This window comes from Trachemys scripta, chromosome 5 (assembly GCF_013100865.1).
Source record: "Trachemys scripta elegans isolate TJP31775 chromosome 5, CAS_Tse_1.0, whole genome shotgun sequence".
NCBI lineage: Eukaryota > Metazoa > Chordata > Testudines > Emydidae > Trachemys > Trachemys scripta.
The window spans coordinates 22,623,357-22,637,352 of record NC_048302.1 but is presented as its reverse complement, the minus strand read 5'-3'; the positions used below and the strand labels follow the sequence as shown (position 1 = coordinate 22,637,352).

General features: G+C 42.3%; 1 protein-coding gene across 10 annotated transcripts in view; it reads right to left on the bottom strand.

Moving 5' to 3' along the window:
• FAM13A (family with sequence similarity 13 member A) overlaps positions 1 to 13,996 on the bottom strand; it is a 207,092-nt gene that overhangs the window by 55,539 nt on the left and 137,557 nt on the right. For 9 of the 10 annotated variants that reach the window (XM_034772859.1, XM_034772855.1, XM_034772858.1 and 6 more), the window contains one exon: positions 11,001 to 11,042. In XM_034772859.1, coding sequence (XP_034628750.1) covers positions 11,001 to 11,042 — 42 coding nt within the window. Of the gene's footprint in view, positions 1 to 5,824; positions 5,896 to 11,000; positions 11,043 to 13,996 lie in introns of those variants that run through there. The other variant, XM_034772862.1, reaches the window with a different exon arrangement.

Here is a 13,996-nt window from a genome sequence, read left to right as displayed (position 1 = left end):
ATAACCTAATTCTAGCTGTCGCCACTCACTGTTCAAAGCACTTTCAAGTAAGGTGACGTGCCATCCCGCATGACCATTACTGCTCTGCTCTCTAACTGCAGGGTCAGATTAGATTAGGCCAAAGAAAGTCCCTCCCCTTTCATGTAGCATCAGATTGCTCCTTATGTGTTGACTCAGCTTTGCAGATAAGAGGGCATGTGAGATTTCACTCCTGTTCATCACGCCTACAATATTAATTAAACCAAATAAGTTAGCTTAAACGTTGCATTTGGCTTTATCCTCTTATCAGCAAGAGGATCAGTAGCAGGGTTGCCTGGTGTACTCAGACGTAAATCGACCCTACGTTAGATTACAAGAGGGACTTGTGAAAGTCTTACTCTAGAATTCTAGGTTTACTGTGCCACCTTAATAGAAATTTACTGTTTTTAATCTATACATGCAAGGGGCGTCCTTTCAGAAACTTTAATTGCTGATGATTCAACAATTGCTCTATTACTTTAAACCAATCACAGTTTCTAAGGTTTCTTCTATCCCTTCTCTTTAATATTTCCCCCATCAAACAACTGTAGCTTCCCTGCAGAGACCTGATGCTAGCCAGAAGGCTGGAGCACTCATGTTCCTCAGAAGGAAAGCACACTGTCGCTTCGCTGGTAGCAAGTGGTAGGGAAAGGGGGGTTGAACTGGTGTGAGGAGGTGAAATAGAAGTGTCACAAAAATCAGTTTAGTAAAGCCACACAACAGCACGTCTCTACAGTCTAGAGGATAGAACTACTGCAAGCCTACATGTTGTAGATAAGCCAGCATGCTTTTAGTTCCTGCAAGGAATTCAGTGCATCCCCACTAACCAGCTTGGTGTGTGTAAATTAGTGCAGTACATCCACACATGCCACTCCCTTCAACTATGGCTTCACCTGTGCAATCTGACTTCTACCCCAGACACAGTTCCTCAAAGGATTCACATAGCATGAAAGCACATGTATATGTGGCAGTCTATTCCATGTATACATGGATGTTATACCTATATAATACACATACAGTTGTATATTTCCGATTAATACATTTATCATTTGTATCATATTGTATTTAATATTACCCTTACACACACACACACACACACACAAAGAGACAGATATAGAGGAAGACTCTCCTCAACACACATGTAGGCGATATCTAGGTGATTAATTTAATTTATTACATGGCTCTGCTACTGATCATACATATTTGACCACTTCACCCGCTGTTTATCCACCCACTACTGTCTCTTCCCCTGGAACCTATTGCAGGATTCCTGAACTCCCCAGCAACTTCAAAGAGTTGAAATGTTTCATATTTTTCTTGGAAGGTTTGAATAAATCCCATGGGAATGGGTTGCTGGGCAGAAGGCAGGTGAGGTACCAAAGTTGCATAATAAATGTAGTTTCTCACAAATGTATAACTGCCACAAGTGTGGTTGTACTTTAACTTTACATCAAATTTCTGTACTTTCTCATTTCTAATATTTACATACAATACATATCAAATATTGATATCTAACACGCACATATTCACTTGCCCTTTATCTCATCTCTCTTTGTTCTCCATCCCCAATAAGCTCTCTCTTTCTTTTCTTTTTTTTTGAAAGACATGGGGTCTAAAAAGGAGAGGATGCTTAAGAGGAGATTAAATTCAGAAAATAGCATTTTCCTTCACATTATGCCATATAATCCCAGCAAAATTCCTGTTGTGTAAAAATGCAAACTCCTGTTTCATGACTGTAGTCTTGAGCTCTTCATTCCATTTGTTTACTGGTGATATTTTATGCTTTGGGCAGAATTTTGAAGGATTATGGGGGAATGATTATTATTCCCTAAAACTATTTTTTGCCTTTTATCATGTAATTTCATTTAAACTTGTGGAGAAAGGATTATTAGAGCATGCAGTTCTTCTTCTAGGAAAAAAGTAAATAAAAATCAATTGCAAAACAGTGTATAAAATTCAAAACATTTTCATAACCTCCACGTATATTGAGTAGTGATTTTAACCCGTAACAAAACTGACCTCATCAACACGGATTCAGTTTCAAGTCCATTAAACATGCTATTTTTTAATGACACATATACATATGGCAATTATTTTGGGGTAGCTATTAAAATATCTACTAAGGGACCATAGGTTCTATCTGAGAGCTATACAATACTGATTTTCAAATTACTTCATGGACATAGAGAGCATGAAGTAAATACACACCCACCCACCCACCCCCACTTGCTGAAGAGAAAGTACTTTAAAAAAAAAGCTTCATTAGCCCTTTTAAATTTAGAAACTACCTTTTTCTTGGTCCTGTGATATGTTAATGCTCTTTACTGGGCCTGTCTCTCAATAATAGTGGGATTTTGAAGGAGAAGTTTTCAGATACACTAAATTTCTTATAATTCCACAGTAATTGGCTTTCCATGCTATTTAAGTTTGAAGCTTAATTAAAATGCACTGCCAAATTGGTTCTATTCTGTACCATTAGCCAGGAAGTTAGGCCATTTTAAAAAAAATATCTTGATGGAGTAAACAGAATTATGAAATAGCTTTAGAATGTTAGTCAGAAATACACACATACCATTTGTGCCTATGTTAATAACCTTCAGTAAATACATGGAGATATTTAATGAGAAATTCTCAAAAAGCTAACAGCAAAGAAACACTTCTGGTAACAAATTCCTAGGGGTTTGCTGAACTTCTTGGGTGGCTGAAGTCACTTGGTCCTCAGCTTCATGCTTCATAAGGCACCCAAAGGCATGCTATGAATGCCCAAAACACATTACTTGTCATGTCTTACTGCGTAATTAAGTGCCTCTAAATAGCAGCTTTGTTCATTAAATCAGTGAAACAATGTGAACTCATGTCCTGCTTGGTTAATAATTTTCTCCTTCTGTGTTTGATGCATTGATATATACAGTTGATTATTTTCATTACACTATACTGTACTTCTACTGCTCCACCCCATGCCCCACTGACATCATTTGGAGAGTTATCCAGTTCTGGGACTTCATGCTCCCTCAGAACCAGCCAAGGCCACAAATTCCTGACAAAAGTCTTGTTTTAAACACCAACCCCTCACTGACCTGCTCCCACAACCCCTTCATACTTCTTTCCCCTGGGGGGGGGATCTGAATCACCAGAGTGCCCCAGTGTTAGCTTACACCAGAAGTGGGCAAACTACGGCCCACAGGCCCATCCTGCCTGGCCCCTGAGCTCCCTGGGGAGGCTAGCCCCTGGCCCCTCCCACGCTTTCCCCCTCCCCGGCAGCCTCAGTGCACTGTGCCGCCAGCGCTTTGGCCCACCACTCCTGCCGGGCAGCATGGCTGGCTCCAGCTGGGCGGCGGGGCTGAGAGCTCCTGCTGCTCTGAGCAGCATGATAAGGGGACAGGGGGCAGCCGGGGAGGAGGTCCCGGGGACAGTCAGGTGACAGGGAGCGGTTGGATGGGGCGGAGGTTTTTGGGAGGGGAGGAGTAGTCAGGGGACAAGGAGCGTTTGGATAGGCGTGGAAGTCCCAGGGGGGGCCTGTCAGGGGGCGGGGATGTGGATAGGGGTCGGGGCAGTTAGGGGACTGGGAGCAAGGGGTTTGGATAGGGGGTGGGGCCCTGGGGGCGGTTAGGGGTGGGGGTCCCAGGAGGGGGAAGTCAGGGGACAAGGAGCAGGGGGGGTTGGATGGGTCAGGGGTTTTGAGGGGGGCAGTCAGGGGGCGGGAAGTGAGAGGGGGCAGAGGCCAGGCTGTTTGGGGAGGCACAGCCTTCCCTACCCGGCCTTCCATACAGTTTTGCAACCCCCATGTGGCCCTCGGGCAATAAAGTTTGCCCACCCCTGGCTTACACCCAGCTCCCTAGACTTGCAAATACAACCCAAGTCTCACGGACACCTCAGCCTTTGTCAGGTGTACCCTATCACCTCAAGGTACCTTCTCCGAAGCATAGGAAAAAATGATTTACTTCATGGGCCACATCCTCCAGGTCCCTGTCCATCTCGGACAACAGATGCTAAATTTTTCTAGCACTACTCCATTAATACAGGGCAAGCCATTAATATCCAGCTACATAAAGGCCAAATCATTCAAACCTGGGTGCCTAAAGGTAGGCCTCCAAATTCATATTTAGGCACCTAGTTATGGGCATCTGACTTTCACAGGTACTGAGCAACCCCAGCTCCCATTGCTATTAACTCCAATGAAAGGAGGGTCTTAAGGGGGGGGGGGTCGTATATACTGTTCCATTTAGGCCCATTAGGCAAGTGGACTGATTTATTTCTGTTACAGTTCAATAGACCAGTTTTTATTACAATTAGTTCCACTCTCTCCTGAATATTACAAAGCTGGGCACGTTCACTGTAAGGGGCTTGATTTTCCTTGTACACAAGGGCAAAACAGGAGTAACTTCACGAAATTAATGGCGTTCCAGTGGTATCAAACTGATGTAAGAGGAGAATCTGATCCAAAGGATCTGTTAGCAAAGAAAAAGCCTTCATCACTTGCTCAATCATTTCTGCCTCCGTTCTCCTTGTTTATTTATGTTATTTTTAAATATTGCAAAGAAACTTCTGACACTAATACACTGAAAGCTGGAAATTACAATAGCATAGAATTAGGCAAACTGAACACAGCAATGTTACAGAGAGGCACGCATCTCCAGATAACTAGTTACTGGTTGGATATCTTTAGAAATTAATCTTAAAAGATCTTGAGTGTCATCAAGGTAAAAATACAGGGTGAGAGTCTCATCTCTGCTCTGGTACCTTTACACCAGGTAAAAGGGCTGGAGTGGTGTAAATGGGCCCTAAAAACCCTGGTTCTGCCTTGAGGATTCCCCTCCAATGTAAGCACTGCGGAAGACAGCCATAAGGTTGCCCTCTGAGACCCCCCATTACAAGGCCAGGAGTAGTGGGGCTGCTGGGAAAGGGGGATGGAGACAGGAGGGGGAGTTCTGGGTGGGGGTGGGGGGGCTGCAGCACACAGCACTGTGGAGATTCTGGACAGGGGTAGCCCAAGGAAGCAGCCATAACTTAGACAGGCCCTCAGGGCTGTCTAAATTATGCCAGAGTCCTCTCCAGCTCCCAGGGCAGCTCAAGACTTCGAGGTTTCATAGGTGGCTTAAGCCACTTTAGCCACACCCCACTTGGTCTACAAGTTCTATGTTTGTGTCTCTTAGAGAAAGTCTACACTGCGGGGGGAAGAAAAAAAAAAGGTGTGTTCTTAACTCAGGTTAACTAACTTGGGTTAAAATAGCAGCAAAGACCCAGCAACTTGGTTTTTAACTCATGATCAGCCCCAGGGAGCCCTGCCCTCTAGGTTTTAACTCACACTGTTAGCCTGAGTTTAAAGGCAAGTCTCCCTCGCTTCACTGCTATTTTAACCCCAGTTAAAAACACACTTTTTTTCTGCAGTGTAGACACTCTTAGTGGCACAGTCCAGAATTTCACCTACTGTTCTTTGCTTCAATAAAGCTACCAAAAAGTGCAAATGAGGGTGATTTCATTTTGCACTTGGTCTCACACATCTGTCATGACTCCCAGAGAGGTCACAGCTGGAAAAGTTTGGGTACCACAACTCTTTACCTCTTTAATGAACCCTAGTCTTTTAATCTAAACTGAATATACCCTGTCATGATTTTGAATTAAACTTCCCAATATCTGCACCTTGTGCAGTGTATCATTTACCTATTATTGCATTAGCCACATGATTGATGTTACTCAGGAACTGAAAACCTTCCCTGCACCTCCCCTGCAATAACAGAGGCACTGCAGAGCAAAATGTATTACTGTCAAATATTAAGAACTGTAATTAGAATTAGTCAGAACATACCGTACTATAATCTTGCACAGGACTGGCTTTTCCCTTCTGCCCCAGGGAAGGTGCATTAAAACAGCATGGAAAACATCTATAAATTTAATCTAAAACATTAAAAAATATTTTTAAGCATACAGTGTTGCTTCCTGGCCATCAATAATGACCTATAATCATCAATGTCTCAGGCTATGGAGAGCTCAGAGCTTGGAACTAATGCTATCGTTTACACAGGGGGTTACTTACAATGCACATACTTTATGAAGAGAAAATGTTCAAAAAGAAAATGTAAATGATAACCAAAGGAACATTACAATAGAGGCAAACAAGTTCACTCTTCTAGCAAAGCTGCTGAGGAAAAATGCCAACGACAACAGTTTCTACAGCTTTTTAAAAACAGAACAATTCCAAAGTCTAGCTGGTACATAATTCCTCTGGTTTAACAATGGGACTTTTCAATGTTTAAATGGATCAGAAGACACTGGAGTCTGTGTAAAAGTTATTTATTATCCAGAATCATAATGTTAGGTGCTTTCTCCTTTACAGCTTAAGGTCTGTAACATAGCTCGTGTTTTGTCTAGAATTTACAATTCCATTATAAGAAATTTGCTTCATGCTGAAATTTGATGTACAAATCTTCAAAGCAGGAGAGGATTGTTTTTTGTATATAAAATCTGACAATGATGATGTGCTGCAAATGCCTACCTATGTCCAACCATGGTATGGACTTGATTTCAACCTTCTCTTAATATAGTTTAATATTTTTGAAAGTTCAGATACAACACAATTAGCCTTACCTTAATGTGGTATATTGTATATGCATGGTTATTTTAATGTCAGGAAAAATGAATCCTATGAAGAATAGCAATTCTCCTTTGCTTTTCTTATATATGCCTCCCTTTATCTAGTATAATTTCTAGTATAATTTCCTGTGACTGGTGCACACTGGCACCTACCGTTCAAAGTAGAGATATCTGAGTGATGCAAGTACCCTGGCTAAGGCTAAAACTTTACTGGAGTAGAGCAATAGGTATACAGAGATCTATACTCCAGGCTTCTTTCGCCTCTACCACATTCATCTACTGCACATGCAGTGGAGCACAGAACCACCAGCCCAGCAACATTTCGTTTTTTAAAAGGGCCCAACATTCAAAGTGTTCTGACTAGCTAACATTATGACTCTGATTCTCTCAGGAGGTGCTCAAGACATTGCCGGATCAGCCCCTTAAGTAACAGCCAATAACTCTACAAACAGATTTTCAATTTTGTCCTGAAAGGCTGACATCAGAATAGACACAGAAAATGTCACTGCATGACTTGCCCATACGCACCACACAGGCTAAGACTCTTGTCAGTAATGCTGCACTGATAAGACCATTTCTCTTGACAGATGTTAAAGAGAGAAAGAGAGGGAGGGGCATTACCACAAAGAAAGAGAACAGTGGGATAGAAAGGAAAAACACAAGGATAACACTGGGGAAAACCACCTGATGTATGAATGCAGTGTGTGCAGGGCCAGACCTAAAGTCAAATGCAAGTTTTGCCACACACTTCAGTAAGAGCTGGGTTGGGTATGGTATCATTTCAATACAGTACTCATCAGTGGTGCTGGAACCCTTTTAATAGTGGGGGGGGGGTGTGCTGAAAGTCAGCCCCCTTACCCTTGTCCGTGCCTCCCCACCCCACAGCTGGGGCCAGGAGCAGTGCCGTGTCTCTGTGGGGGGGGCCCTGGATAGGGGTAAGAGGGCAAAGGTTGGGGACAGGCACGGGCCAGTTGCAGAGCCCCGGCCGCAGGGCCAGCGGCCCGGATCCTGGGAGCAGAGTCCCGAGAGTGGGGGGCCGGGCACATGGCCAGAGACCCCGCGTAAAACCTGAGGATGCTGCAGCACCCCCTGCACCTCTAGTTCCTGTGGCTATGGTACTCATTAGTGAGATAGCATGATTCATGAGTTACTAGTAATGGGCTGCTTTGAGATGCAGGGCTATCTTCTTTTTCCATTCCTTTGGTTTACATCAGGATATATTCATTGAGAAATTTCTTTAAAAATAGTCTATATGATAATGTAATTTCTAGAACATACACGTCACCACAGATCACTATTACCTTCTATTAGTTCATCTTACCAGGCTGGGTGCAACTGCCCTTACTTGGAATGGATTTTGCCAGTTGCTACTTGTACATGAAACTGCGTTATCTAACACAGCTGACATTAGCTTTCCTGTTATATAAGCCAAGTCGTCCAGACACTCCCTCTTATGTAACAATTTCAGTTCTAATGTTCACATGGCTTTCATTATATGACATTCTGGAACATATATGCCCTTCAAGCACGAACTTCTAGGACAAGCAATTGCCAGTAAGGTTTTCCCTTTCTTTTATTATTGAAATATTCACATTGCAAGGTATTCAATACAGCACTGCTGAGCAAGTGAACTAGATCTTCTTGATCAGGCTTACTTGAGTTGTATTCTCGCCCCAGTTTCCAATAAAATCCCCCAAAGATGGATTTTTTTAATTAGTATATTTTAATAATAGTGGGTTAAGAACAGTTTTGATTCACAATAACATGTGGAACATCATTTAAGTACTAATTCTTGCTCTTTGGTTGTTTTGTTTCTTTCTTTTTTTTTTTTAGTACGATCAAGGAAAAGAAAGTTGTTTCTCACTAGTCATGGACTATGAAATACAGAATCAAGTAAAAGGAGTTTAATAAAAACATCATGACATTCGCAAAAGTGATAGAATGTTCTGCTAGTTGGCAGAAGCCAAGTATTACGTAGCATTTGGAATATTAACAGCTCTAGTTCACATCCAACTAGCATGTTACATAACCGTCTGCATGAAATTCCTGTACTACAGTACAAACCCAAAAATGACTACACTCCTAGCAACCCACATCCCTATTTATTTACATTAATTATTCAATTGTTGTATCACATGAATAAGGCTGCAGACTATGTGAGCTTGGTTAACAGCAAACCAGGACAAATAAAATGGACCACCAGACCAACCTATGCACTGATTCAAAGGGCTCCCCCAGCCCCTTGCATGGAACAAAGTTGCTTACAACACGAAATCTGCTTCCCTGGAGCAGCAATACAAATTGTAAAAGTCACATGGGAAAAATCTGCCACCCACCACAGGAGCTCTGAACTGAAAAAGCACCAGCCGCTGCCCAGCCTGTACTGGCTCCCCTGCCAAATTACCTCCACCTGGCAACCAGCCTAACAATTACACATTTCTGATGTGTGATAAATAACAGCAAGAGTTACAAGCTGTTGGTTTTATTTACCAGTAATTGCTTCTCAGCGTTGTTACAAAAGAAACAAGCTAGGCATGAGGGCTTATATCACAAGGTGTGCTACTCCCTCTTTGTTCTTATTTGCCATTTCTTCAAACTACTTATTGGCTCTCATGTACTCCTCTTCGAATTTGCAAAGTACATCTTCCCGTCCTCATAGAAGTCACTGTCCTTCGGAGCTCTCTCATCCATTCCCATTAAAGCCAAACCTATACTTAAGAGACCACTTGAATCTTTCTAATTTCTTCCTCCTAAGAAATACTGTTCCTCTAATCCCAGAGTCCATCCTTCCCTCTAATAGGCTTCTTGATTCTTCATCAATAACTCCACTCAAACCATGCATCCTAATCTCTCTTGATCACACCAGCTCAACTGATATTCTCCTGGATCTTCTTTCCAGGAGATTTCTGCTCTAAGGGAGGCCTCAGCTCTCACTAGGTCCCAAATCAGGAAAGCACTTAGACAAGTGCTTAGTCCATCCCTCTTCAGAAAAAGTACAGGCTTAAGAGCTTTCCTGAATAGGGATGCTTTCATGAGTCATTTTTAACAGAAAGGAAACTCAAAGGAAAACAGTACGGTACATAATTAGTAAGTGTCCTTATTATATTCCCTCCGCCTACCACAAGCTTCAGGGTTAGTTAGAAGGAAGTATATCTGTTTCAATTTCTGTCCAATGATCTTTTATTTTTAGCTACTGTTGTAACAATATCTACAAGGAATTGTCTATCTAGAGTAAAAATATAACACAGCATTAAGGCATAATAAATAAATGAAAATGCAATGAGATGTGGGGGTAGCTACATAGCCTGGATACTACAGGTATCTATGTTAGGGTCTGATCTCACTTACATCTTCATTAATGATCTGGGAGGTAGAATGAACAGCATGTTAATGAAATTTGCAGATGATGCTAAATTGGGTAGAGTTGCAAACTCCAGGCGGGATAGAGAGACAACAATACAAGAAACTAAAGAGGTTAGAAATATGGGCAGAAAATAACAAAAATGAGATTCCACAAGGAAAAATGTGAGATAAGGAAAAATAATCTGGAATACGTACACTAAATGAGAGGAAGAAACACGGGAATCAGTAATTCTGACAGAGAGCTAGGAGTGAAGTTTCTAGGCAACAACTAAAAGGGGAAGAGGGAAATACAGTAAGAGTCCACCAGTATCCAAGTGTAAACACCAAAGAGGGAGGGGAATTATTCAGACTGGTAGACACAGTCATAGCTTGGAGTGATGGGCTGAAATTTTAGGCTACCTAACAATCTGCAAATGTATCTTCACTGCTATGACAATCAATAACCCCCCCCCCCCAACACACCTTTCAAGATCTATGAGTCCTACACAAGCCTCTCTCTCATACAGACAGATGGTAATTCCCCCCTGAACAGGCATGTCTGGAAGTAAAGCATTTTCTTATTTTCCTGCACTGGCTTCCTGCAATAGCAGGAAAGTTGCCACTACATGGCTGCTAACTTTCAATCTGGTTTCTGGGGCAGTGCAACTATGTGCTGTCTCTTACTCAGGGCTTGTAGCAAAGCTGCCATTGAGCTTGTACAGTATGAGTTGTTTATAATGAATATTATCTAATGAACGAAATTATGTAATGAAATTATGTAATCAACATGAAAATCAAGTTCATCCGCTAACTGAAAAGTTTACTAGTCTGATGTTAACTCAAACCCCATGCCCACAAGCTTCCAATCTTTTTACATCTCAGAGGATTCACCCACCCCACTGGCTGCTGAGGTGATCATGACAGTAAACAATAATCTCAGACTTGATTAGAGCCTGTTCACACATTTCTGGCATCATCCCCAACATTATGTTAAAATATCAAGTCCTTCCCGCACAGAGAAACCAACAAAAAGGAGGAGGAGTAAATACCTCAAATAGAAGGGAGACATGGGCCGCTCATCTTCTTGGGAACTAAAAATAAAACACATTTTTGAAGTTAGTATGTAGTTCTGTTCTTTATTTGCAAGTTAATTTGTAGCAAAACATTTGCTCTTTCAAAAACAAGATAAAAATGAAACGCCATGTGTCTGGCCCAGAGGCTATATTTAATGCATGTATTTTGTTCTACAATAACTTATGGAAGGGAACTTTAAATTACAGTCCTCAAAGTCATGAAATCCCAACTAATTTTCCAGTGATCATGAATGTGGAACAATCTGCTGTAGAACCGTCAGGAGTCACTGCAATTCTGCAGCACTTCAGGGACTATTCCCATAGCAACAATATAGAAATTCTGCCAACAGAATAACTGGGCCTTTTGCTTCGTGCTGTTCCAGAATTGAATAACCTGCTAGTAAAGGTAAACAGAAAAGCTTCTGTTAAACAAGGAAGATTATTTAAAAACATTTAAGATGCCAATTTAGTAACTAGGTATGCACAGAGTGAAAAACTCCAGGCCTGATTCACCATGCAATATGCTGGTTTTACTCTACTTAAATGAAACTGAGTTGCAGTGGTATAAAACTGGAGTGGCACAGTGGTGAGTCAGGCCTGAATAAAACTCAATCATTTTTAAAATACATATAGATAAAAAAAGCAGTTCCTCCTGGACTTGAGTCCACTGAATCCCTGATTTGAGATTACTGGCCAAATTCAGCCCAGGTCTGACTCCATTGATTGCAGGGCTGTGTTGACAATTAGAATCAATTTGGCACTAAAGGATTCTCCTCTCTGAAGTGTTGTTCAATGTTTTGCCTTTGTATTGTTTAAAGGCCCATTTGTTCTAGCGCCCTGATCCTACTTACATTTAGACATGGTCTTAATTTTCCTGTTGCGAATAGTTCCCCTCAAGTCAATAGGACTACTCACAACAGTAAAGTTAAGCACTTAAGTGTTTGTAGGATCAGGGCCTAGAAGTCTAATTGTGTCAGGGAACAGTTAGAAGTGTCTACATGTTCACTGTTTGTAGTTTGGGAAAAAAGATTAGACCCCCAGTCAAGGAACTGTGTTGCAGTCTGGGTCATACCTAGTCAAGACACTGAACAGCAATTCAGTGTTCCCATTTCAGGAGGGGGATCTCCAGATTCTAAAGCAGATTGAACAGTGCAGGAAAATACAGTTTCTGGTATTATCAACTCCTATCCACAGATTGTGACACCCTCCTCCAACACGGTTATATGATCACGTCCTAGCCACCATACAAACCCAGCGTTAGAACACAAACTTCCCTAATCAAGCCATACAAAAATACATGTTATGGTCAGATGTGTAGGGCAGATAGACACTTCGATTGTAAGTCTTTGGGGCAAGAAACTTGCCTTACTCTACATGCATATGGGACATGATCCAAAGCCCACTGAAATCAGTGGAAGGTTTTCCAATGTCGTCACTGAGCTGTGAATCAGGCCCATAAAGAGCTGTGTACATTTGGGGGTCTGTATAAATTATTTTAAACACAATAAATAATCATAGTAAAAGATCTGAGAAACTCATGTGCACTAGAAACAGAGAATTTCTCTATAGTCTTTCCACGGTTTCAGAAGCTTGAGGTCAGGATCACAACCAGGACATGGGTGGTCAGGCCCAATGGTCAGAGTCAGGGGGTGGCCAGGCCTCGAGGTTAGCGTGGAGCCAGAGTCAAGAATCAAGACCTCGGGACACACCCGGGAACGTGGCTGGGAAGCAGAAGCTGAATGCCACAGCCAAGGTCGAGAAGCAGAGCCAGGGGAGACAAGGACGGAGACGGGCAGGAATTGAAGTGGGCACAAGAACAGACTGGGCAGGAACAGGCACAGCAAGCTCTGGCTGCTGCTGGGTCAAGTAGTAGCTTAGCTACACCCCTCGCCCGGGGAGGAAGTGCCGTCAACCAGGCAGCCCCTGCCAGCTGTGCCCAGTGTGTTGCCAGGAGACTGATCCTGCTGCAGCTGGCTCCCTGACACTTAAAATGTCATCAGCTCTTGAGAGGGAAATACAGCATCTTGGACTTCGGTCTTATCCGATCAATCAAGAGGGAAACTGATTTTGTTATACGAAAAGTACTGCTAATGTTTACGTTTACACAAGGCTGGCCTAACACTGCTTACACTGAGTCAATTGAGTTTGATTTCATTGAAGTCAGGGTAAGCTCCCACTGGCTTTAATAGGAGCAGAGCTAGGCCACAACTGAGGACTAGCAAAACACCATGACTGGTTTGAGATGTTAAACAGTGTAATTTTGTACATTTACAAAAGTATCTTGGTATATATCTTTAAGAACAGAATAAAAGTGAAAAGAAAGTCTCTGTGGATAGGGCCAAATACTGTACTCTGACATACATCAGCAACTCCCCGGGGAGTCAAATGGAAGCTGGCTGAGCATCCAAGAGCTGAACTTGACCCAGAGCCAGCCACATACAGCTTTCATAAGCAAAATCTGCCTTGGGCTGTATTTACTGACTCTAGCCATTGCAATTACAGCCCCACCATAACCAACACCAAATGTATCCATAAACAATTAAAAAAACCAAAACAACAGAATGAAGTCAAGCCAGCATAGAGAGAGTACTACAAGCATGTTTCTGCATTATCCTCTTCATCCCCCATTGAAGTGCAAATAAGGGAAATGTCTAGACAAGATGACGGAGATCGGTGTTCACTAGATGGTAAATAATCTTCATGATGAAATGACAGCTCCGTTCTCTGAGCAAACACCTGTGTTTTTAGGTTCCTCAGTGGTCTAGAATTCTCAGGCAACACAAAATACCACCGAGAAGGGAATGGAGGCTCCTGCTGAAGTTATGAGATCTGGCGAAACCCAGGACGACTCCTCTGTCATGCAACACCAATGACTCTGCAGCATTCCCATTCATTTAACCCAGTGGTCCCCAACCTTTTGTGGCCAGTAGCACATTCATGTTTTCAGAAGAGTGTGGCAGGCGCCAACAATT